Here is a 25558-nt window from a genome sequence, read left to right on the forward strand (position 1 = left end):
TAAATTTTATCCGATTCCGTAAATAGATATCTGAATTCAATGATACCAATCTAACCTGGACTAAACCAACCAGTCCAACCAACTATCCATTTAATCAACTCAAAAACCAAATCAAAACCAAAACCAGAAAACTCTACCATTCAATCCCTAACCTCGATTCCTGGAACCGAAACCTGACCCACTGCAGGTGGGTATTTAGATGCACACTCTTAAATAACGTTTTCTTTTCTTATTTGCAAATCTTTTCCTTCCATATGCAAATCCAGATTTGAAAGAGTGGTGGAAATGTATAACACTGTAAAATGTGACACTGAGCCACCAATATAAATTTTGATGAAACAGTTGTATGACTTTCAGAAAAGCTCTTTACATGTTACCTCACTAGAAAACTAAATATCTTGACAAAATAGAAAATTAGTGGGCAGAGAAGCCGAGAACCATACAGGTTAGCTGGATGGAGCACCACGAAATTCCCATATGGATTCAACCATTGCTAATGACCTTCATAGTTGACAAGGCTACGCAAAGCAAGACCTCCCATTACTAGCATGCAAGTGCCTCCACTCAACAAAGACATTTCAAACCAATTGTACATCTCCAACTGCGATATCCATTATTCTGATTCTGATTGATGCCTTCACAAGCATAATCAAATTGTATAGTGTTAAATGTGACGGCAATTATCACAAAAGCTCATCTCGTAAGAGAATCTCATAAATATCCGTCCTCAGATTCAGTTCCTTATCCCGCATTACTTCTTGGAGATCAGATAACTCCTTCGCAGATAGGACAGAATTCAATTTTAAAAAACCATCAAGCCATAGTTTTTTGGACCTGAAAATATAGAAGAAAATGAGGTCAAACCAGTTAAACAATAAACAAGTGACTCAAGGTAGAATGAATAAGTCCTTCAGTACCCAGTATATACCCAAACAATTCTCAGTTTGAAATCAGTAATCATTGAGACAAAACATAGAGATCAAACCAAGCCATTCAGTTGCAGACAGGTCAATGAATGTGTTACAGATAAGTAAAAAAGATCCAACCTTCCTGCTTATCTAATTATTAGTTTTTAATAATTTTCTTTAGGATATTCTTTTTCTTTGTTAAATTGCTTATTCTACTTGAGAATTATTCATTTGGGAAAGTACAAATCTACCTTTGTATGGAATTTAGTACATGTTTTAGAAACATCTTGTTAAATTTGGGTCAGGCTTAACTCACCCCAAAAGCTAGCTCAAGGAGGAGGAGTGCCTATAGCCCATATAAGGGGCAAATTACCCATTTCCACAGCCGATACGGGATTCAACACACTCCCTCACGCCCAGAATTTTTACTGGTGCGGGGCATATTTATGGGGCGCCCAATATCGGATGAGGAGGCTCTGATACCATGTTAAATTTGGGTCAGGCCTAACTCAGCCAAAAGGTAGCTCAAGGGACACATTACTCATTTCCACAACCGATGTAGGATTCAACACATCTTATTTAGGAGTCCAAAGTCCAATTAGAGTTAGAGTCACTAGCAATTAGAATTTAGAGTCACTAGCAGTCTATATAAATCAATGCAACATTTCAATTAAAAAGAATCAAGGGCAAATACATTATAAAAACTCCAGCAACTCAGTTCTTCAAACCCCAACGAGTGTTTGAAGCATTCATCACGAGTGGGCCACTAAACCTACAAATCTACTAGTAAGGTACTAATAGTTCTAAACAACAGGGTGTACATAATCAATATCTAATAAATTTGATTGATTTACTTCAAGACTTCAGTTCTTTTTAGCATGTTGTATTAGTTACTATTATACAGATTGTAGGCCATAAAGAAAAAGAACTTGTAGAAATTATTTTGGTTCAATTCTTAATTACAATGGGGAAACCTATAATTATCACACTTTTCCATCCAAACCCCATACTTCATGCAACGCATTGTTAGAAATGTATTTTTAAATGGAAAATGTTAGAATAAATACAGTAGAATCCCAAATGAAAAAACTTTACTGCATTGGCTAATTTACTTCGCATTTTGCTTCTGAAAGCAAAAATCAAACTGCAATACCTGGCTAGACAAGGAAAAGTATAGTTATGAAATCAGTATTTCAAAATATAAAAAAGGTTCTCTCTCATGGAAAACAAAGTTTAAAATTCCTTGTTGTAATTACTTTATTCTTTTCTTATGTGAAGCAAAATTCATATTTTTATCAAGTATTTTATTTTCAAGCAAAATAAAAATAGGGTACAAAAACAAGCTAACCAAATGGACCTTAGTTATCCAGGAACAAGCGCAACATCACATTAGCAAATTCAGGTCAATCTTTCAGTTAATTACCATTTAAAATTGAATAAATGAAAAAGTAAACAAGATTCGCCCGACTTCTTTGGCCATTTAATAAAAAATTTTGAAATTAAAAACAAAATGGTCTACATCCATAACCTCATCAAGCTCTTACCATGGACAGGCATGAATAGCCCGGAAGAAAATTCGCTTAGCAGCAGAAGGATTGTGTAATATGTCAATCTCATAAGCAATGTATGAACGCCAAAGTACAACAGATTTACGCAAGCTCACATTTGCCAATGCTCTTTCAAATAACCCATGGATCCTGTGATGGGAGCCCCCTCTGCTCATCTCATATGACAATGCAAAGATCCAAACAATGACAGAAGGTTTCCTAAGAACATTAAAAGCATTATCATCCAAATTAATCAGCACGTACACATAAACTTAAAAAGAAATCTTACACGAAACTAATTACTGAAAATAGAAACAAATGATCACAACCTGTAACAGTAATCGTCGAACATCCACCGCAATTTATTGGGTGTTGAATAATGATGGCTGATCTCCACTAAGGCTTTGAAGAGTTCACAGCTCTGAGGATATATTTGGAGCCCCTGAGAGATGGACTCCCAGATTCTTGATGAGCTTGATCTCTTATGATGTCTTAAAAGCATCCTCATATAATAATTAAACAAAAATTCAAGTTGGTAACTGTGCCGCCTCCTTTCTGGAGATCAGAAGTGTATGTCAGAAGAACTCATAAAGAATCAATTAAAATTGTAAATGCGTTGTCCACTGAATAAGAACGTTCCGTTCCAGGCATTCTCCCTAAGCAGTTCACACATGAATGATCATCTGACAAAGAACTATATTCATAGCAATATTGTTTTATTAATTCTGAATTGAACAGATGAAAAAGAACTTAGAGACGAATCAGGAACCAAAATATCCCTTTCTTATATCTAAACAAACCTAAGGGAACCACAATCAATGCCATTCACCAAGATAATTAAAACAAGCAACTGGAATATACGAACAAAAACCCTTCCCAACATCCTGCAACACTTTAGACTGTCATGGATCACCATATATGTCTCCTTGTTTATGTGTCCATTTGTCCTTCTCCCAGATCACAAAAAAGGAATAAATGAAACAATTCTCTAGAATTAGAAAGTCGAATGCTGACTCTTATACCAAGTGCCATAATTGTATTAATTCAGTCTAAAAGGATTAGCTTGTTAATGAAACACCTTTGCAACCCCAATATGAAATGTGTTTGAGAAAATGAGAAAAATCAAGGAAAGGCTTACAAACCTGGAAGCACCATAGTCAATGCTTCTTCTAACACTCCAATGCCCGCAGCCCACCCAGTTGTCAACTCTTCAAATAAAGCTGCTGAACAAATAAGAGCAACAGACTGATCATCTACAACACCACAGACCCATGCTAATTGAACTGTTCTCAATTTTTCTTTAAACCCTTGGTGTGCTCTCAGCAATTGCAGGCTTGATGGTTTGTGTTCAAATGGGTAATACTTTGCTCCAGTTCCTAAGCAGGATAGAATGTACAATGCTCGAGGTGATAATTCTTGAGTATTCCCAGAACTATTAGCAAGCTCTGCCTCAGCATACCAGAAATATAAAAGGGGAGCATTAGATTGTAAATGCTGCAGGATTAAACAACATAAGTTAGTATGATATCATGATACTGCAAGCACTAACAAATCAAATTTAATATGATATCCTGATGCCACAAAAATCAACAGACACAAATCAAAACAAAGACTCTGAGCGGAAGACTTGATTAAAAAAACTCATTTTGAATTTCTGTACATTCAAATGTGGGATGTTTCATGCACTAGATCACCCTTTTTTAGTGTAAATCCCAAATGGAGATGTAAGACATCATTGAATAGTTTTCTAGTCCTCTTACTGTATTGATATCTATTCAAGTAAATGAGATGCTGATCTACAACTGTGAGGTATTTTGGAGTTGAACCAGCCTTAAATTAAATCCATTTATGCCTTGAGTCCTCCTAATTAGTCTAGTAATGGATTATAGTTGTCATCTGGAATTCAACTCCAACATGATTTGGAGTTCGATTGTTCAAACATAAACGGGAGAACACTTCAAGCTTGAGTTCTTCAACCTAAGAATTAGTAAAGGAAAAAAGAAAGAAATACATATCAAAGCATTCAATATGAACTGCCATTTCTATAAAGTAAATCACCAAGCAGCTGGCCATAATTTGCTAGACACTTTCTAAGTAAGTTGCAATACCAGAAAGAACAACATGACAACAATAATTAAGTACTCCCAAACTAGTTGAGGTCAGTTATATGGATCATTTTTCTCTGTTCATTCAACTTTGTCATAAATTCCACACCACTCACCTCCATCTCATTTTTCACTAGACATTCATCTTAAAATCCCCATTTTTGCCACTCATTTTTTGGGTATGATATATACCTTACATACTCAGCATTCAATCCTATATAATATAACTGGCTTAATTATAGTTCTAGAGAATTTATCTTCAACTTTCCTAAGTATCTATTCCTATGGTTGCATAGAACACGCATCGCTCTAAATTTCACCCATCTTGTTCTGATCCTACGAGTCACATCATCATCTATTACTCAGTTCTTCTAAATGACAGAAATTATATACTTGAACTAGTATTTTGAAACCAAACTTCATCCAATTGAATCTCCCCTCCAATCCTTCTATAAGAATTGGTTATAGCAAACCAACAACTAAACAGAAGATAGAGGAAAGAGGAGACGAAAACAGAAGAAAGGGGAGAAGAAAGAGGAGGAGGAAAGGAGGAGAGAAATTCTTCCATTATTTGATTGATAACCTCAATCACAAATATTTGATCCTTTTATAACAACTATGAGATTCTGTTACAACTAGCGACTATTAACCCTATAACACTATTTGCTACCTTCATATGTCACTGATAACACATAAACTATTTAAGTAAAAAAAGGGCCCCACCAAAGGATATGCTAAGGAACATTCACACACACCCCATAAAAAGAGTACTAGATAAGGTAAAGAGGAGACTTTTCTCCAGCTCATTCCCTCCTGTCTCTTCCTTCTTCCTCTTCTCCTCCTTCTCTGCTTTTTTATGAGACTAACTTTCCACCAAAATTTTCAAATCTGATTTGAGAGTCGGAAAGTCTTCACATTCTCAATTGACCTCTGATCCCTTTTCTCTATTTTGTAGGTCCACATTTCAATATGGCATGTTGTGAGACCTGTTTGACGAAGCTAGAGGAAAAATCTTTGTCAAAATTTAGTCCAATCTGCGTTTAGTCGCATGACTAACTTGATAGAACTAGAGAGTGGAGGCATTTGATTACACATAAATTATTTAAGTTAAATAATGGACTCCACCAAAAAATACACTAAAAAATATTCACACACACCCCCACAGAAAAAAAAAAGAAAATAAAAAAGAGTACTAGGTAAGGTAAAGAGGAGACTTTTATTTAACTCATTCTCTCTTCTCTCTTTCTTCTTCCTCTTCTTCTCCTTTCATCTCTGTAACTTTTTTATGAGATAAACTTTCCACCAAAATTTCCAGATATGATTTGAGCAAGAGACGGTCTTCATTGGGGGCATCCCTGTTAGACCTCTTACTCCTTTTTCTCTATTTTGCAGGTTCTCATTCCAAGATTGCATGTTGGGGACCCATTTGATGAAGCTAGAGGAAAAATCTTCATTAGTCACAACATTACCATTTCCTTTGAAATCATTCAAGTCCTCAAGAATGACAATTAGAAGCTAGCGTAGAATGAAGTAGACAACCATCCATATGGAATCATGAATGTTATTGTTCTGTACAGTAACATTCATGACAACTTTTGTACAGTCCTCACAATTGACATAATTTTCTCTTTTTTCCCTTTTATCAAAAATACCTAAAAGAATCTTAACAACAAAAGAATCAAGAAAATTTCTATCATAAACCTGGTATAGAGCCAATTCCAACTTCAGTTTCAAGAGATCAACACCAGAATTCTTTTGTTCTTGGAACCCATTACTGGATTCTCCAACTTCTCTCACCCCAAATAGAGGCAATATACTTCTTGTTTCAATCACATTGGTTTTAGATTCATTCCCATTGGCCCTGTACTCAGGGCCATTAGACTGAATTTCAGGCACCAAATTAATCACAAGCTCTTTCTTCAAGTTAATTGCAGACTCTACCTTTTTCCCTGTGATACCCTCATCATCTAACTTATCATTTCTTCAATCTTATATAACCCAAACTTAAATCTTGGATTTTCAGGTTTCTGCAACTGCATCTGTTCCACTAGATTTTGCAATCCAGGGTTCTCAGTAACCATAGCTTGCTTCATCTTCCTCATCAATTTGAGTTCTGCTGGCTAGATCGAAACCTGTAATCTCAGAAGTCATTCTCCAAAAACAACTATTGTTTAACTCATTCACTAATTTCATCTGCTAAGACAACCTCATTTGCATATAACATGCACCACAGAACATCATAATTAATATGACTGTTAATTGAATCTCAATGCTGATCCCTAATGTAAACCCATTGTTATGGGAAATTTGTCTGTGACCCCTCCCGTTGGTGACCAAACTCTCACATCTTTTGAAGACATTTATATATATGAGATGGCTTCTTTCTTCTTTAGAACCCACCATATAACTTCCCTTCAGTACTCTATGACATGTCTTTTCTAGATCAATAAATAACATAGATCCTTCTTATTCTTATATAAGTTCCTATTAACCTTTTCAACAGAGATATTCTTTGTTAAGAAAACACATTGAAAATCAAATCTTGTATCCTTGAAGAAACATTTTTACAAAACAAAGTTTTGTTATTAATTCTAGTGAATGTTTCATTACGGGCCCAAAAAATGAACATAAAGAAGAATATTATACATGAAAGATGCCTCACAAAATTAGAGCAAAATGAGATAACAGACACTAGTAGAAATGCACCCTCATTACTGTCACCAAATTTTGGCACTTAATTTGATTAAATGGAGAACATATTTCAACAAATTATAGAGATTTACCGAAGGAAGCCCATTAATTGATGACAATGCCATATCAAAAACTCTTCTTGCATGGTCAATATTACCAGAGGCAGCTTCTCGTTGTGCATAAACTCCACATAGCAACAAATCCTTAAAAGGCAAAAATTAGATCAATGTTAGAAGCTCGTCTTTCTTTGTACTATGTCTAGGAAATAGGTAACATGTATCCACCCACTTAAAATCTGATTTATGAACAAATTTAAGGTAAAATTGTTCCTAACATTATGAAGAATTATATATTCACATTCCATTCTTCGTTTTGAATAGATCATCAAAACAATAGAAGCACTTATTATTTTTTTACTAATGGCCTATTTCAATTAGGTTTAACCAATATTAAATCGCAAAATCAGACATTTTGCATATTCAATTTCCCTTAAAAAGTATGAGCTATAACTCAACAAGTGCCTACTCATAGAATTGGTAGAGTTTTCTTTTACAAATAGGAATCAAATAAACTAATTATTTCAACCAACGTCCCCCCCCCCTCTTTTTCTGCATGGAACTTCTAATGAAAATATCTTCTTTAAAATATGAGCAAACTCATTGAAAGTAGATCGGATATGTTTTACGGTGCAGAACTTACTTATAATAGAAATTTATAACATGAATATAAATTTATTTTTTGTTAAAAAACAAAAATAATAAAAAACTTGCCAAAAATTATGTTCAATTGCTTCAATGATATTGAAAATTTTAAAATACTTAGCCTACAACAATTTTTTAATGACTTTAATTATCTTTTAATAGCACAAGACATTGTTAATAAAAAATAAAATCGGTAAATACGTTCACAACAATCTATAGGTGCTCCACTTGTTACATAAAATTTGAGTTTTTTTATGCCCAGTAACAATTTAAGCATTCTTTTTCAACTAAACTAACTCAAGCATTAATCTCAACTTAGTTCGGGTGACATGGATCATTTTTCTCCTTTTCGCTCTATTTGAGGCCACATATCAATGGAAAGGTCTAGTAATTATCTTTTAATATCACAAGGACAGTGTATTGTGATTGCAGTTTGCACCCCCATGTCATCCTAAATCTACTCTCATCTTCATCCATTTGTAACTTTAATATGCTTACTCTCATATAATTGTAACTTGTTGGTAATATCAAACATGCCTAAACCATCTCAATCGACACTTGAAACTTGCCTTTCGATGGACAGCTGTCAACATTCCTACAAACACACAAAATTCTTATCTAGTCTTTCTTTGTATTTCCACACATCCACTTTAGCATCCACATTTTTGCCACGCTCATTTTGTGGGTATAATATATGGCCATTCTTAATTCACACTAGCCATCAACCTACTACAACCCTCCTTCCCCCTAAGCTTGGGACCAGCTATGTCTTGCTAAACTCACATGGGCAGAGTTGCATCATGAACCAGTACCAGACTAATAATGCCATACAAAAGAGAAAGAGTATTAGATAAATATTTTAGAATTAAATATAAATTGTATCCATCCTATCAGGTGATATAAGATACTTACCAACATTACATTTTACATCCTAATAATAGAACACTTCATTCATATTAACTGTACTTTAGATAAATGTAAGTTCAATTAAAAAAAAAACTGAAAACATAATAATAGAAATTTGTCACTTTGACTTCCTGTTGGCGCCTGAGAAGAATTTGAAATAAAAGAAACAAAATGCACAAATCATAAAAACAGAATATGGATCTTCTGCCCTTACAAGTAAATACAAAAAGAAATACCTGTCTATCACTTTTTAAGAGGGACTTAGCCAGAGCTCGACATGGAGTGGAAGAATCCATTCTCGTAGTGGATAATTCTTCAGCAATAAGAGCAGCTTCTTCCAATATGTGGTTCCGTGGAAAAGCAATTAAACAAAGTAAGATAGCATTGCGAAGAAACTTCATTACATCAGCCTGCCGAGAATGGTCACCAGTATTGCCCAAAAGTAAGAACAAATCATTACTGATTAAACCCAGATTTTGCACTATTGAATTTGGCAACACTTCCAAGCTAAGGATTTTTTCATTCCAACTTGAACTGTTTGTGCAAATCCTAAAAGGGGAAAAAAAAGATCAATTTATTTGATAGATAACAACATATATTAAAATAATAATCAAAAAGCATGTTGATCATAGTGAAGTGAACACTAAGCAAAAACCACCAGCAAGCATCCACAAATGTATAAAGCAATCACAATCCCTCTTTCCTTTCATTTAAACAAAAATGAATTAGATCATACATCAATCAATAATCAAATATGAAGTTGAACCAACAGATAACAAAGAGCAATATAACATATATAGAAGACATCATGAGCTGATTCTATTCATAGTTGAGCATAACATGCAGAAAATAAATTTCAAAAAAATACACGTATCTTGACCATAAGTTTATCTAGTAAAGCAAAGGTAGGAAGCATGGTTACGTTGGATACTTGGATTTTCTAGACTTGATGATTTTATATCCAGTTTATAAGACATGAGGTATTTTGGAGTTTTTAAGTCCGTACTGGTAAGTAGCTCCCACCATAAAGAGTTAGTCAGAAGCCCCTTCAATTACTAGAACAATTTGTTGTTCATCTAAAGAAATAAAAGGAAAAGGAAACACCTTCATTCTTAAAGAGTATATCTATAATCTATACAAATATAATTTCTATAAAAACACAGATGGCGAGAACAATATTTGAATGGAAAATAGTATTATGATTAATAATATCTTTAAAAAAATGAACATTGGCCCTTCTTCAATTTTGTCACAAAAGTCATAATTTTTGCAATCAGGTTCTTTAAGTTTTAAATTTTATTTTTTTTCTCTTTTCAATTTTATAACCAAAAGCCACTCCAGTTAAATTACTAAGAGTCAGTATGATTATATTCATCAATTGTTTATACCACTAGGAGAATGTTATTGCCAATAGTTAATTGGTGGTGGCCCCACACTCAACCGAAGTAGCAATTTAGGCAAATTGACCATTTAAGTTTCCGTCCCTGCTCCAATCAATCTCCTTTCTCCAATCACCGCAATTGTCACCATTGATCTCAAATACAAGTTATGAGTTTAATGAGCTTACTAGCTTAGGATATCTCCCACTACTTCTACTGTTATCAGTAAAGGAAGAAATTTTACTTGCTAGTCAGTGGCAGAATTGAAAATAAAAATAAGTTCAAACCCATAATTGCTTAAACCAAAACTCCTTGATAGAATTGAAGAACTCCACAAGCTCAAGAATTTTTTTCCTTTTGCGATTTAGCCTAACTAGAAAAAAGAATAAATAATATAATATGAAATCCTAAAAAAAATAATTCATAAAACCTATAAAAAAAAAACTTTTATGGCAAGCATTCCGTCATTATAAACAATGATAAGCATCAAAGATAAACTTAGTAGGGGTGCAATTAAATTATACAAGTATAAAAGATATAATTTATTGACATTATAATTAACTAATGGTGTCTTTATAATTATTAACTGAGTTACTATGATTTACTGGGCATATCATTAAATGAATTTTTAGATAATAACCATTAAAAGTTTTTTTTTATAGTAATTTGGCAAAGTAAGCTGTTAGCAAACCACCACTTCAACAGATTCTTCATCACTGAAGCAATAGTGGGTAGTGCATAGCTTATGGATTTATGCATAATAATGGATAGTGGCAAAGATCATGGGTCTTATGATGTTACCACCATGTTCTGTTTAGTTATTTAGTTATTTCCATGTTTTGTTTAGTTATTTCCAAATTCTGATTTGTAAGAGGTTAGCCTCCACTATGCTATTTTAAGTTCCTATTTTTTAGGAGATAGTAAAAACTTCAACTTGTATTTAAGTTGACAGCAGATTAATAAACGTTAGCTAAAAAATTTCCAAAAAGTCTTTGAGTACTTTAAACTCAAGAGCTTACAGGTTCTCTCTGATGAGCTTGATAGCTTTTCAAAATAGGTCGCAAAAAGAAAATCCATCCTTGTTGTCTCCTATCTTGCCAAAAGACTCATTACACAAGCCCATAACTAGATCCTACACACGGGATCCTAACATAAGCTCAATAAGTCGAGCTCCCAAGCTTGTTAAAGAAGCTAAATAAGAAACAAACTCTCAAACATTATAAATGAGCTAAATGCAAGCTAAGCTCAAGTCTAATAGAGTCCAAGCCTAAGTTCTTCAAAGCTCAAGTAGGCTCGCTTATTTATGCCATAAACTTAGTAAATTATTCTTTAAAATCATCAATCCATCTAATTACTATTTCCTGCTCAACAAGTATACCTTTGCCAAGTATCCCTTACTAGCCAAAGTCCATTATAATTTATGAGGGTGAAAATTTTAATTGGATTAAAGATTATAAACATGGACAAAGATTTAACTTAAATTATAAAATATGGACAAAAAATATTAATTTCAATTCTTAAGACTTTCAAATCTATATAAATTCTTAATTCATTTAAGGGTAAATTACTTTTTAATCCCTGAATTTGAATGATTCTCTCGTACAGCTCCGTTGTCATAGCAACTTCCTCTATCATTAAGGATATGGAACTTCTAAAATATTTATCACCCATTTCTTTGATTGCAAGTCAGACCTCGCAATCGTATTCCCAAAGAACCAAGCTGCATTCTTTGATTGCAAGAGTCAAAGGAGAGTAAAGATGCAGAAATTAGAAAACCAAATAGTGGCATCAAATACCAAAAACAAGTTTTAGTTATGGTGGAAAGTTTTGGGTACTTAAAAGTTCCTTACCATGGCAGGGATGATTGAAAGAGAAGATGGAACAAAAATTTGGATATTGAAGGGTAAGAGGTATTTCTTCAGTAATAAGGGCATATTTGGGATTAGAAATGGTTCTCTTTCATTTGACCAGCATTTAATTACCGACTAAATGTGTTTATTGGATGGAGGAACCTTGTTTGGAGAAAGTAAAACACAGGGATTAAACCACTGACTTTCAAAAGTAGAGGAACAAATGTGTTAATTTTAACATAATTTACCCTTCATTTAAATCAATAAATTATCCTTATTTGAACATAAAACCCAAATGCTCAATCATACTAGATTTGCGAGCCCACTATCATCATCATATTATTGACTTCTATTAAACTGAAATACGCATATGATAATGGTAGGTATCTGCCTGAAAGGCTTCAAGAGCCAAAGAAAAGTCAAAGGGTATATATATATGTGAGGTTTGGTGATTTTTTTTTCTTTATTCTTTTAATTTCATGATTGCGTTTATAATAAAATTTAAATATGTGAATGCTCGTTGTAAACTTCTCTTTTGGACTAACATATTGTTCCCTGGGGGAAAAAATCCTTATTCTACTCACAAGGTCATTTTTAGCATATCTCCTGATTTAACTTAAAACAGCCAACTTATATGGTATCAATATATCTTTTATTAAGTATAAAGTATTGTTCTCAGATTATGCTAATCTCAAACCTAATCTTATGGTATCAATCTCAAGGTCATTTTTAATCATTCATGAATATTCAGGTCTATTTTACATTTTAAATTTCATTGTATTTTCCTTTACTATCATATTGTTCCTTTTTATTATTATTAGAATCAGGATTTTATTCAGTTAGCATATTTCACTACACGTCACTGGCCTTTCCCTGGTAGACTGGAGGCTTTTGCTTTTAACAACTATAGCATCTAGTCATTCTAGATAGAAAATCTAATTTGATTACTAATACAAATGAGGTTTCCCTGTTTCAAATTATATCCAAAACTAAAATTGAATAATTAGTCCCACAAGCTAATCAAATTGAATATCAGATCCACACCAAAAAATTTCAAATCAGAAAACATAAGAGACCTGGTAAATGACAGTTTGTTTCACAGAATTTGTAATTTCCCATGATTGAATTCAGCATCTTTTGCTTTAAATAAGAAACAAAACGAGATGGCCGTAGCACAAACAGAATATCTGGCTAGAAAAGTTACCAGAAAATCTTACCTCTTGGACATGTCCCCACCAAAGAATTCAATAAACTGGGATAATAGAGATATGCGGGCCTCTTCTGATCTTAATGAAAACAGGTATTCACCGACATCTTCAAACAATATGACTCCCGATAATTGTTCACAATCTTCTCTATCTGGTGTCCCAATACTCTGAGATATACCATCTGTTTAATCATTTTTTATTAGCTACACGAGTTACAAGGTATCAAGAATAGAATTGCATAACTATAATTTTTAACTACAATCACACCTTAACAGAGCAAGACTTTGCTACACATGAAAATACAAACAAAACACAAACACAGAGAAAGAGAGAACACCAGATTTTCCATGAACAGGCATCCATTGTTTACAATCTCGCAAGTACTCTTCTTCAGACCATCTAATCCAGGTTGAAGTGTCTTTAATATCACTGCTAGGCTCAGTGTCCACATCAATGCCTAATTGTTTTAGCAATGCCTCAGTGTCATCTTCCTCCTTTATTTCTTCATCCTCAATTTCACCTTGCAATTCCTCAGTATCATTACTTGCATTTGCTGAGTTTTTATCAGTTTCTGTTAATTTGGCCAGTGGTTCTGACCAGCCAGTCCAACCACCTCTCTCATCATCATGAGAAGTCTCCTCTTTCACAACCCTTTGCCTAGTTTCTTCCTCTTTCTCCAACCAAGAGGACCAACCAAGGGCACCTTCTTCTCCGACCCTTGGACCATTGCCATTCCAAAAGTGCTCAAACAATCTTAGTTTACTGTGTTCACTTAGTAGCAATGAAGGACAAAACAAACTAAATTCAATTTCAGCCTGAAATAAGGCAGTGGCCAACTCCTGGTATCCAGCCTGCCGCTCAAACCTACAAAGACTAAGAAATACATCAACTAGACCAAGTTCTAGCTGAACAATAGCAGGATCCGGAGAAGGCTTTTCATTTTGATCAACCTGTATAAAAAAAAATAAATGAATAAAAAAGAAGATAAAGGGTATCATTGAAACAGCGTGTCCCCATTTAAATCCATGTCAGATAACTGAAAATAAGAGAGAAGGCACAGATCCATAGTTCTTTTGTCAAACTTCTTTTCAGCAGCATCTGATATGTTAAACCTCTTTTAAGATGGCAAACCGTGTGTACTTGATAGTTGGATTTTACATCCCATTTTAATTGTTCTTTCATCAAACTTCTTTTCAGCAGCATCTAATATTTTAAATCACCTTTAAGATGGTAAACCAAATGTACTTGATAGTTGACTTTTACATCCCATTTTAATCAAGTCACAGAATTCAGAAGAAACCTGAATACGCGAGTTTTGACATAAAGATGTTTACTGACATGATATCTAAAAATGTAGGTAAAAGGCAAAATTATGAGAATTTGCCATGTCAATGGAAATAAGATAATGATCACAGTTGCCAATACAATAAATTAAACTGAATTAGAACCTGCCTAAACTGCTTGCTGCATGCAGTTGATAGAGCTTGGATTGCATGCGCAAAAATTTTTCTCACATCTGAAACCTTAAATCTGGAGAACTCCCCTTGAACAACATGCAAATACTCCTTCCACAACTTGGAACTCCCTGAATGACCCATAAGTACCTTTTCCCATCTGCCAATTAGCATATCAGAGCTGTCCCTGCTCTGGTAAACCTTCAGGAGGTAAAGCAACAATTCCTCATTATCAGGATTAAGCTCAACAGCCTTTTCCAATATGCTAATCTTCTTCTCAAGCATCTGCAAGCGAGCACCTTTCTGGGGTTGCAATTTTGCCACTCTGTCTTGAAACTCTGCAAAATCCAACCACACTTTTTCATCATGAGGGTGCTCCCTAGTTAATTGGTTAAACTCCCGGGTCTTCCGTAGCACTTCATCTTCCCAAGATTCTTCAACAAGTGAAGCTTTTGAGGTTGAACCATGATCAACACCTTCCTGGGATAAATGGGCGTCCGAAAATGGAATGTAATCATCCGAACCAACAAGCATAGGCTGCTTAGGTGCAAGAAGCCGAAGGCGCTTTAAGCTCTTTTGGCATTCCAGAGCTACATACTTTGCAGACCAATAACGACCGCCTGATTTTAGTTTAACGCCCAATGCATCAATATCATCATCGCTATCGAATATAGAACTCCTATTGAAACGGTACAGACCATGAAAATCCATAGCAGATAGCTTCGTGTGACTATAAGGTTTATAGCGGGGAACATCCATTCTGCATTGTATTAAATGAAGAAATAAGAGGATTGTAAATTCTAAAACAGAAATGATAAAACTATGATTTAATTGAAATTCAAGAAAACAAACAAATCCACTCGAGTGATCGTATAGAAGGTACTGCTTAATTATAGAACAGCATAAAGCGAGAAAACAAGTTACCTATAAAGAGAGCCGTAGACCAAATTATCAGCATCTCCATGTGAATCAAAGTAATAATCTTTAGGAGGTTTAGTATGGGAATCGGCCCAAGCCCTGACATTCGACTTTCTGCTACGGACATGAACATCAGCATCCTCATCTCTGCATCTATTCCTCCTCTTTTTCTTTTTCTTGTAGGGTTTTTCCTTTCTCTTGTTCGTCTTTCTCTCACTACCACTATCAACATCAGAATCGGAATGAGAATATTCCTCTTCTACTTCAAGTAACTCATAAGAAGCGGACGATGATGGTGGCTTTAGTTGGGGCCTTTGTGGACTGGAATCGTCTTCTTCTTGGTCCGATTCTGTTCGGTCATGGTCCTTCTGGCGAGAGGAAACCGCATCGTTAATGACGGAGAGGTTGGTGGTGAAGCTGGTGTTGCAAAGCCACTGGGGGGGAGAAGTGGTGGTAGGGTTAGTGGCGCCGGTGGAAGTAATTTGCTGAGGGCCAGTTGAGGCGGCAAACAAAGGGAACAGAGAGGTGTTTTCATTTGCTGTACCTCCTTCTTTCTCCATTGCAATCCGCAAATCCCAAAAGTGGACTGTTTTTGTAATTTTCTTTCTTTCGATAATATAATATATAATTTTAGGAAATTAAAAATACTCTTTTTTATCTATTTTTAAATAAAATATTATAATAACGAAGCTTTATTTACGAAATATATTACAATCGAATTGTTAGCGATATCAATTATCGTAGGTTTTTGTTATAATGAAATTTTATTGTAAATTGAGGCTGCAGTAACAAAATTAAATTTTTTGCTCTGCAAATTATGATTTAGATTTTATTTAATTAATAAAATAATATTTTAATTTTAATTTGTATATTTTTATAAATAATTATTTAAATATTGTACTTGCTAAACAGTTTTATATTTACAAATTAATTTTTTGTTTATTAAATTTTAATATTTTATTTGTAAAAAAATTAAATACAAAAATCTACTATTACTTTTTTTCTAATTAAACAAAAAAATGAATCACTTAAAAAGGAAAAATGATACAGAAAAAAGTTGTTCGTGCTAGATTCTCTATGCATTGATTTAATTTTTATTTTATTATTTTATTATTTTATTATTAAATATATTAAAAGATTATGAAGATTGTCTCTATCTACTTTCTCATTGTCTCTATTCCTATATTATTATTTGACCTCCCATGTCCAACGTCATTTGCGCAATTGATATTTCACTTGTAGATAGCTCAACCATTTTCCTTCCTTCATATTCAATATTGAAGAGAGTTGGGGATTTGGAATGCTTTATATTTTGGAGATTATGGTTAATTCATTTTAATTAAGTTTAAGTTTAGAGTAAATGCTGATTAGAATAGTGATTCGAATGCTTAGTTGACAAGGGATTTAAGTTTAATAGAAGCAAATAATAGTATAATATAAAAAAATTATTCACCGAAATATATTAATTGAAAAAATTATAAAAAAAAAAAGTATGGATAGATCCACTAAAACCTAAAAACTTTTTTTTTGTTGTTATTAACCCTTAAAAAATTTTATATAATATTTAAACTATATCTAATTTTCATCCATAATCGTATATACTAATCTCTCTAGCCAATTTCATATTTTACTCAGTAGTATTGCTAGCTTTAAGCATTATAGTATGTCAAATCAATTTTTTTAATATTCTCTCTTTTATAAGTGTAGACCTAAAAAAATAAAAATAAAAAAAAATATAATTTATAATGTCGAGAGGTGATGGTGATATCAGTTAGGTTGTTTTTTCTATCATCATAAAAAAAAATTAAAGAGCCATAATTTGGAGCTGGCTTAAATATTATGTAAATCAAATAAAAAATCATTCAATATATAATTTGATTTTTTTTGTAAAGCACAAAAAGATTCTGGAAAATAAGAAAGAATTCCTACAAAAGCAAATATAAAAACTAAAACTAAATATCAAATAGAAGAAGAAAATAGAAATAACTCATTAGAGGCACTATAATAAATTTTGACTTCAATTGATAATTTTTTAAATATTATTTTATACATATTATCAAAATAGTAAATAACATTAAGTTAATATATTTGAAGGCTAAGAATATATAAATATATATAATATAGGATGAGGATAAGAGTTATAAGAGATTGCAAAAATATAAAAATAAGAGTATACGAAGAGATTAAGATAAAATGTATAACTTGAGATGATAACACGATAAGCTAAGATCATTAACACGCCCCTCAATTTAATGCAATGCTAGGTTGAATTGTCAATTTTTTTCGAAACATTTGTTAGCGAATTGAAAACAGTGATTTTGTGAGAATGTCTATAAGCTGATCCTCGGAAGAGATATACAGAATATATAATTGTTTCTTCACAACCATGTCTCTTGTAAAGTGATAATCAATTTTAATGTGTTTATTCCTTGCATGAAACATAGGATTTGTACTCAAATAAATAGCACTTATGTTATCACACCACAACATTGGAGTATGAGCAGAGGAATAATCAATGTCACAAAGTAATACTTGAATACTCAACATTTGTAGATGATTGAGCAATAATTATTTGCTTTCACTATTTGCTTTCGAGAGTTGCAAGAGATTAATTTGGATCCAAGAAAAATAGCATATGTGGTTGTTGACTTGTGCTCGTGAAGGTTATTGGCCCAATCAGCATCACTACATATATTAATCTAGTGTTGGTGTGATTTTGTAATACAAAAATCATGACAAGAAGTAAGTTGAAGATGATATGGTATTTTTTGTGCTTCTATCCAATGATCATTCGCACATGCATGCATGAACTGAGCCAATTTATTTACCGCAAAGGTAATTTCAAGATGTGTAAATTGAAGGTATTGTAACCCTACCATTATACAGCGGTACAAAAAAGGATCTTTAGTGCTTGTGGAAGAAACATTAGTAGAACAGCAGGCTGGAGTGGGAACGCCTTTACATGTCTACACTTATATCCCAACTTAATATATAAATTCTTCTATTTCTAATGGAGCCATAGACCAGAAGTTTAAACTTTGATAAAAACAAGTAAGTTACATCACAAACTCTAGGGTTAGGAAAATAGTAAGATTATTCTTCAATGTTGGACATATAATAAGGGTTATAACCTTATATTTTTCATTACTCCAATCAATTTGCAAAGTTATTTACACTTAGGCTCCTCCTTTTGTTTTACGGAGTAGAATATTTTTAAATTTTTTAGTATTTGACATATTTAAAAAAGTTATTCAATGAAAAATATTGTTTATTCAAAGAAAAAATTAAATTATTTTTTAAAAAAATAAAATTCTCTTTAAACAAAAGTCATTTTCTACACTTTAATAATTTTATACGTTTTTTACATATAAATTTATTAATATATTTTATTTGTTAAATTAAAAATAAAAAATATTTTTAAAATATAAGTTATTTTCTACTTAAAACTCCCTTTATTTACAAAAAATCATTTATATTTTAAAAATATTTTTTAGAAGAAAAATATTTTTCAATAATATATTTATTTTTATTATTTAATTTTAATTAAAAAAATAAAATATATTAACAATTTATATATAAAAATCTTAATAAAATCAGAATATAACTTTGTATTTTAAAAAAATAAGTCATTTTTTTTATGAAAAAAATATTTTTTATTTATTCAATTTTCTGAATATATCAAAAGTAAAGTCTAATAATTTTTTATTTTTAATTAAATTAAATTAAATTAAATTAAATCAAATCAGTTTGATTAATTATTTAATTTTTTTAATTCAATTCAATTTTTAATTTTTTAATTTTTAGTTGAGTTCAATTAACTAATTGAAATATCAAGAAAAAACTAAACCAAACTGTCCATATATAAAGGACATTAAGCATCTCTTCCTACAGGAGTACTTCAGTGTTCTTTTTTTTTTTTTTTTTTTTTTTTTTTTTATAAAAAAATAAAAACACAAATAGCTCCAGGACAAGACTGAATTATTGTTAAAACCAATAAAAAATATTTTAGTGATTGCCACATAATAAAGTTGACGTAGTTCACAATATATAGTTTTCTTTAAATTCTTCTTCATTTGTACTTAAAAAATAAAAAATTTTTATTTTTATTTATAAAATAATTATTTATTTGAAATACATTTTAAAATAATATAATTCAATTGAATTTTTTTATTTTAAATAAATTTATAATAATTTAAATTATTTATTTTCTTCCTCATCTTCATTATTTTTAAACAAAACATAAATATTTATTCTTACAGTAATAATAATTTTTATCACATAAAAAATAATTTTTTAAAAACAATTATTAATAATTTTTAATAATATTTAAAACTTAAACTTTGCCTACTTTTTTTAGGTACATATTTCGAACTGATTTAATATAGGTTAATTGTAGTAATTTTTTTAATAAATTAAGTGTTTAGATTTATTAAGCTTTCAGTACAGTAGGTTAATTTAATTTTATATATTTAATTGTGCATGAAATAACTTAGCTCCCTTTATTTATCTTACAAGTCTTGTGTTAAAAATTGAAAATTTTTGGTGAAATCTTACTATGTTTAATTAATTTTTCAAGTTGACTGTCCAGATTTAGAGTTTTGGCAGTACGTTTATATTTTGTTAATTTTTCTAAGATAATTAGTGCATGTTTACTTAATTTAATTTTCACCGTGTATTAGTTATATTTTGGAAATATGACAAAGTATTATTTAGATTTCATCTAAAATTTTAATTAATATCGTTTGGTTAAAATGATATAAGATAAAAATAAACTACGAGTCGAAAAAATTTATTAAAATTTTTTAAAAATTAAAAATAAATTTCTAATAACTAAGAAAAATTATTTATAATAGAAAAAAATTTAATATGCAAAATTATAAAAATATCTAAAAAAATTATTAAAATATAAAATTGATTTTCGTATTGAATTTTGTGACAGGCTTGTAGTCCTTGTTATACTTTTGAAATTCATGCGTCTCGAAATTCTCTTTTCGAAAAATTATTGTGGGTCTTTATAGGAGGTTAATAGCAAAAATTAAATTCGGTCCAAATTTACCATAAAACTTAAGATTAATTGCTCCGTTTTAATTTTTTTTTTTAATTTTGTGAAAATACTATCTAATCGGACGCTTTAAACATATTAGAATAAAAAGAGTGAGTAACATTAGTATATGTAATTGGAAAAATTATACTATTAAAAGAAATTGTAATAAAAAATTATAACAAAAAGAGTAAGATTAGTGTAATATATATAAAAATCATTTATCAAAAGAATGCACCCAAAACTTTTGTTTCAAAAATAGCAAGATTGATACCAAAAAGAAATAACAAGATTGGTATAAAGAAAAAAAAAACAGCTCATGGAGAAATTGTCAGTAAAAAATTAATAAGATTGGTATCAGAAAAGGAAGAAGATTGGTATAATAAAATAGCAAGATTGAAAATATTTAAAAAAAGAAAAAGTTAAAAAGGAAAAGGGAAAAGGTAAAATTACTATCAAAAGAAAACCTATAGAGACACTGATATGAAAACTGAGTAAGGTATCAAAAAAATAGTACTGTGATCAAAAGAAAGCTTAGTAATTACACGACTTATTATAATATTTATTTATTTATTTATTTTTAAATAAAAATTAAAAATTAAAAAAGTAAAATTTAAAATCTTTCGAATTTACTTAATTGTATTTACCGTTAGATTAAATTTGTAAATACTTATTATAATATTATAATATTTATTATAATTTATATATGTTTAAAATATTATTTAATATTTATTTTTTTATTAAAAATTAAATTATCATTCTCCTATGATTAAATCATACCATCACTTTATTGTCTTATATTTTTGAAGAAAAAAAGACAATTTTTATCAAAATTATTAAAAAATTTAAATATTTTGATATTGTCAAATTAATGTGCTGAATTTATATAATATTATAATCCTTAAAGCTTTTATGCAAATATTAAAATCATTAAATTAGTTCTTAAAATTATAAAATAATTAAATAAATTACAAAATTAGTATATGGTGGATAACCCCATTTTGCAATACAAATAATTTAATTAAATTTAAGTAATTTAAATAATCCTTAATTATTTATAGTTTCAAAAAATTTTAGTTTAAAAAAAAATATATTTAGTGATAAAGAAGTTATTGAATAAAATTAGTAAAATAAATTTGAATTCTAATAAATTAATATTTAATTAAATAATTTCTATTTCATATTTAAATTTTATATTATGACATTTTAATTCCCAATAAATAATGCTAAATTGATTCTAAACAAATGAATTTTTTAATGAATAAAAATGAATCGAATTCTATTGATAAAATTTGATTATTTTTTAGAAAAATTACATGCCGAATAAGGGCTATAAAAAAATTTATATATTTTTGTTTAGCATGAATGATTTTATAATAAAAAATTTAAATGAATTTTTATAAATCTTTATACATAATGAAAAATAAAAATTTTATAAAAAAAAAATTTAATTGTATTCTATTCTTACAAAATTTTTAATTCTAAATAGAGAGATGATTTAACTCATCAATTAATTTATCTTCTAAATTGAATTATTAGATCACTTATCTTTTTTTCATCTCTATTACTTGAATCATTTTTAATTTTGTTAGTTATAACTTTTAAAAAAAGAGAAATATATATACATATATTATGCTCACGTTTAAATAGATATATACTTTTACTAATAAATATATCTAATTAAAAGAATTATTTTAATTTTTTATGTTATTTTTTCTCTTTCATGTGCTATTTAAGTAATAGAGATCTAGACCGACATCTGAAGACACCACCTTCCCCAATCTCTCTCGTCGATCACCTCCTCCAAGCCACCAATAGCCTCATCACTCTCCAATCCATCTATCAGAGGTCTGCACGCATACTTGTTATTTTGTGGCTTTCCAAATTAAATGAAGCCTGAACCTGCACTTGCTTCCACATTCTAGCAGCAATCTCTCTCACCAGGAAATGGAAATGTGCACATACATTGATGCCCAGTTGCACGAGGCAGCAATAAAAGGCAAACTTAATCCATTCAAGGTTTATCAAGGGCATCAGCTTGAAACCCTACTGACCCCAAATGAAAACACAATATTACATATCTACCTTACCTCTCAAACTAAAAGATCCACCCTTTCTCGTACCCGATTTATCAAAGAGGTACTTGCCATTTGTCCGTCACTATTATGGAAGGTTAATGTCGACGGAAATACCCTGTTGCACATTGCAGCAAGATACGGGCTTGCTGATGTAGCAGAGGAGCTAATCCAATGGGCGCCAAAGGCTTCAGCCGGAGATGAAATACTAGATTTAGAGAGTGGAGGAGAAGAGCCAAGAGAGAGGGAAATGGTAGCAGTAAGGAGGATGTTAAGGATGACAAACAAATATAAAGAAACGGCCTTGCATGAGGCTGCACGAAATAAAGGAAGTTTGGATGTTGTGAAAGCAATATTGGGGCATGAAGATGGTGAATTTACATATTCTGCCAATGATGGTGGGAAAACTCCACTTTACCTGGCTGCTGAAAATGGATCTGCAAAGACAGTCCTTGAACTATTAAGTAATCCAAATTCAAAATCACTGGCTTATGGCGGTCCTAGTGGTAAAACAGCATTACATGCGGCGGCAATAAACAGGAAGACAAGCCAAGGTATGACGGTAAACAGATCATAAACTTCCTGTCAATGACAGCATCGCATCATTCCGTAATTTCTCATATCTTGAATATAATAGGGCTTGTTGACTTAATTTATTGCAGAGATGATAGATAAGCTATTGGATAAATGGAGTAGCTTGACCAGAGAAACAGATGAAAAAGGATGGACTCCACTTCATTATGCTGTGTACAAAGGTTACACTTCAATGGTGGAAAAGCTATTAGAAAAGGATGAATCTAGCGCTTATATTAGTGATAAAGATTGGAAGAGGACACCACTTCACATTGCAGCTTGTCGAGGTCTCCACCATCAAGTGGACAAGATCATTTCTAGATGCCCAAATTGCTGCGAACTTGTTGATATTAGAGGGTGGAACGTTCTTCACTATGCAGTGATCAGCCAAAGTGAAAAAGTACTAAGAACATTGCTCAAACATTCATCATTGGTTTACCTTTTATATGGAAAAGATATTAAAGGGAATATGCCTGTCCATCTCTACAAGGCTTATCACCCTCTCAATGTGCCTTTATCTTTGCAACTTTTTACCCTAATGAATCTTATATTTGATAAGCCTAACTTGTTCTTCCATTGGCTTCAACTGTACAGTCAAGTTCCAGAATACTCTTCCTCAGAAAAGGTCAGCCAACTAAATCTTATCATAATGTAAGATTTCAGATATTGCTTTTGGGTATGCAGAAAATAGGCTGACTACTGTTTTCTTTTTAAAAAAAAAAAAAATTGGGCAGAGTGAGTATCTGGAGTGGATGAACAGCATTGGCACTGGACCACTGGGAGAAATTGAGAATGAAGAAGAAAAAAGAAAAGAGAATTTGATAATTGAACTTGAAAAAGTGAAAGACTCTCACTTGGTGGCATCAACACTTATAGCAACTATAACTTTTGCAGGAGCATTCACAATACCTGGCGGATATATAAGTGATGAAAAAAGTCTACAAAAAGGGGCTCCTATCCTAAGCAAAAATCTGGCTTTTAAAGTATTTATAATATCAGATTCTATGGCTATGGTTTTATCTACTTTTGCTGTCTTTATCCACCTTGTGCTGGCCCTCTTAAAATACCAAAAAGGAAGCTTTTGGTTAATAAAATGTGCTTATATTTCCCTCTTCTATGCTATGGTAGCAATGTTGATTGCATTTGTGACAGGCACTTACAGTTTTCTAACACCTCCCATGGGGATTTCCATTTGTGCCATTGGATCGACCTTCTTCCTCTTCCTATCTTGTTCGATGATGAGAATCATAACTGTGGATATCTGGAAAGGCTATGAAAGATGTCAGGCACGATTTTTGTAAGTATATATATCTTTAATGTCGCTATTTTTTTTTCTTCATATTTTCTAACTTTTTTTTTAATTCTCTATTGAAGCTTCTGGCTGACTGGTTTCACTTGGGTCATTATCGGAATCATTAGTATTCACTTATCCCCTATTTTGGGGTTTGTAATTGGTTTTGTCCTGACTCCATATTCGTTTGTGAACCGCATGAAAAGGAGGCAAACTAATCGCCTTTTTAGAAAAGAAGCTGAAATTAATGAAGTTCATGAATAATATATTCAGTAGCCGTTTTAGAATTCAACAGAGAGATTATCATATCATGCAGATGATGTTGGCGAATGAAGACCACTTGTGTTTCTAGCTTCATCTTTGTATTTTCTTATCTATAGCATATCATGTTGTTACTTTAGTTTTTGTTTGCCTTAAAATGCTATGTTGGGTTGTTCTCTGCTTTATAATGTTCCGTTGGTCTGTTGACCTCTCTTTCTTATTTATTGAGAGGGAATGTTTTTCATCAATAAAGAGATTTAGATTGATAAACTGTAGATGTGTTCATAAAGAAATAAAATATAAAATATAAAATAATATGACAGAGGTATGCATAAGAACAACCTTAATTTAGAGCACGCTTTGATATTTTGATTAAAAAAAAAGAAAGAAAAAGCACCAAAAATACCTAAGCAGTCTCATACTTCCCAATAATCAGTAAAAAGAACCAACCAGCAAGATCAACAATTTGGATTCTCTCCTGACTCACCCCGAAGTTTTTCATATTTCTAAGGACTTATTTTCCAACTAAATTTGTGACCTTCACATCCTAACATACTATATTATATCAAATATAATTGTTAAATTAGAATTGAACTTTCGAATTATGGTTTGTTAATGCTACGGGCAGTTCATAGGGCAGTTCTATATGA

General features: G+C 31.4%; 2 protein-coding genes across 2 annotated transcripts; one reads left to right on the forward strand and one right to left on the reverse strand.

The window, feature by feature from the left end:
- Positions 1-267: 267 nt before the first annotated feature.
- LOC110616642 (nuclear exosome regulator NRDE2) lies at positions 268-16264 on the reverse strand. Its single transcript, XM_021759076.2, has 10 exons — positions 15674-16264; positions 14744-15509; positions 13633-14245; positions 13305-13476; positions 9095-9407; positions 7344-7454; positions 3598-3949; positions 2785-3010; positions 2453-2674; positions 268-834 (listed from the first exon to the last, which is right to left on the reverse strand). Exons 1-10 carry the CDS (start codon positions 16225-16227, stop codon positions 684-686), a joined length of 3480 nt encoding a protein of 1159 aa, XP_021614768.1. The 5' UTR covers positions 16228-16264; the 3' UTR covers positions 268-683.
- A 6211-nt stretch (positions 16265-22475) lies between these two features.
- LOC110618066 (ankyrin repeat-containing protein At5g02620) lies at positions 22476-25178 on the forward strand. The gene is made up of 4 exons (XM_021761093.2): positions 22476-23337; positions 23446-23981; positions 24091-24653; positions 24731-25178. The coding sequence occupies exons 1-4, from the start codon at positions 22656-22658 to the stop codon at positions 24909-24911; spliced, it is 1962 nt and encodes a 653-aa protein (XP_021616785.2). The 5' UTR covers positions 22476-22655; the 3' UTR covers positions 24912-25178.
- The last annotated feature ends 380 nt before the right edge of the window (positions 25179-25558 follow it).

The sequence above is a fragment of the Manihot esculenta genome, chromosome 6 (assembly GCF_001659605.2).
Source record: "Manihot esculenta cultivar AM560-2 chromosome 6, M.esculenta_v8, whole genome shotgun sequence".
In the NCBI taxonomy this organism is placed as follows: Eukaryota; Viridiplantae; Streptophyta; class Magnoliopsida; order Malpighiales; family Euphorbiaceae; genus Manihot; species Manihot esculenta.

Excerpts from the sequence above, each read along its gene's own strand:
- LOC110616642 (XM_021759076.2), bottom strand. The coding sequence starts at position 16,227 with ATGGAGAAAGAAGGAGGTACAGCAAATGAAAACACCTCTCTGTTCCCT. Across the intron at positions 14,246-14,743 it reads GCAGCAAGCAGTTTAGGCAG|GTTGATCAAAATGAAAAGCC; the intron begins GTTCTAATTCAG and ends TTTTTTATACAG. Across the intron at positions 9,408-13,304 it reads GGTGGGGACATGTCCAAGAG|GATTTGCACAAACAGTTCAA; the intron begins GTAAGATTTTCT and ends TTCCCCTTTTAG.
- LOC110618066 (XM_021761093.2), top strand. The coding sequence starts at position 22,656 with ATGGAAATGTGCACATACATTGATGCCCAGTTGCACGAGGCAGCAATA. Across the intron at positions 23,338-23,445 it reads AAACAGGAAGACAAGCCAAG|AGATGATAGATAAGCTATTG; the intron begins GTATGACGGTAA and ends AATTTATTGCAG. Across the intron at positions 23,982-24,090 it reads AATACTCTTCCTCAGAAAAG|AGTGAGTATCTGGAGTGGAT; the intron begins GTCAGCCAACTA and ends AAAATTGGGCAG.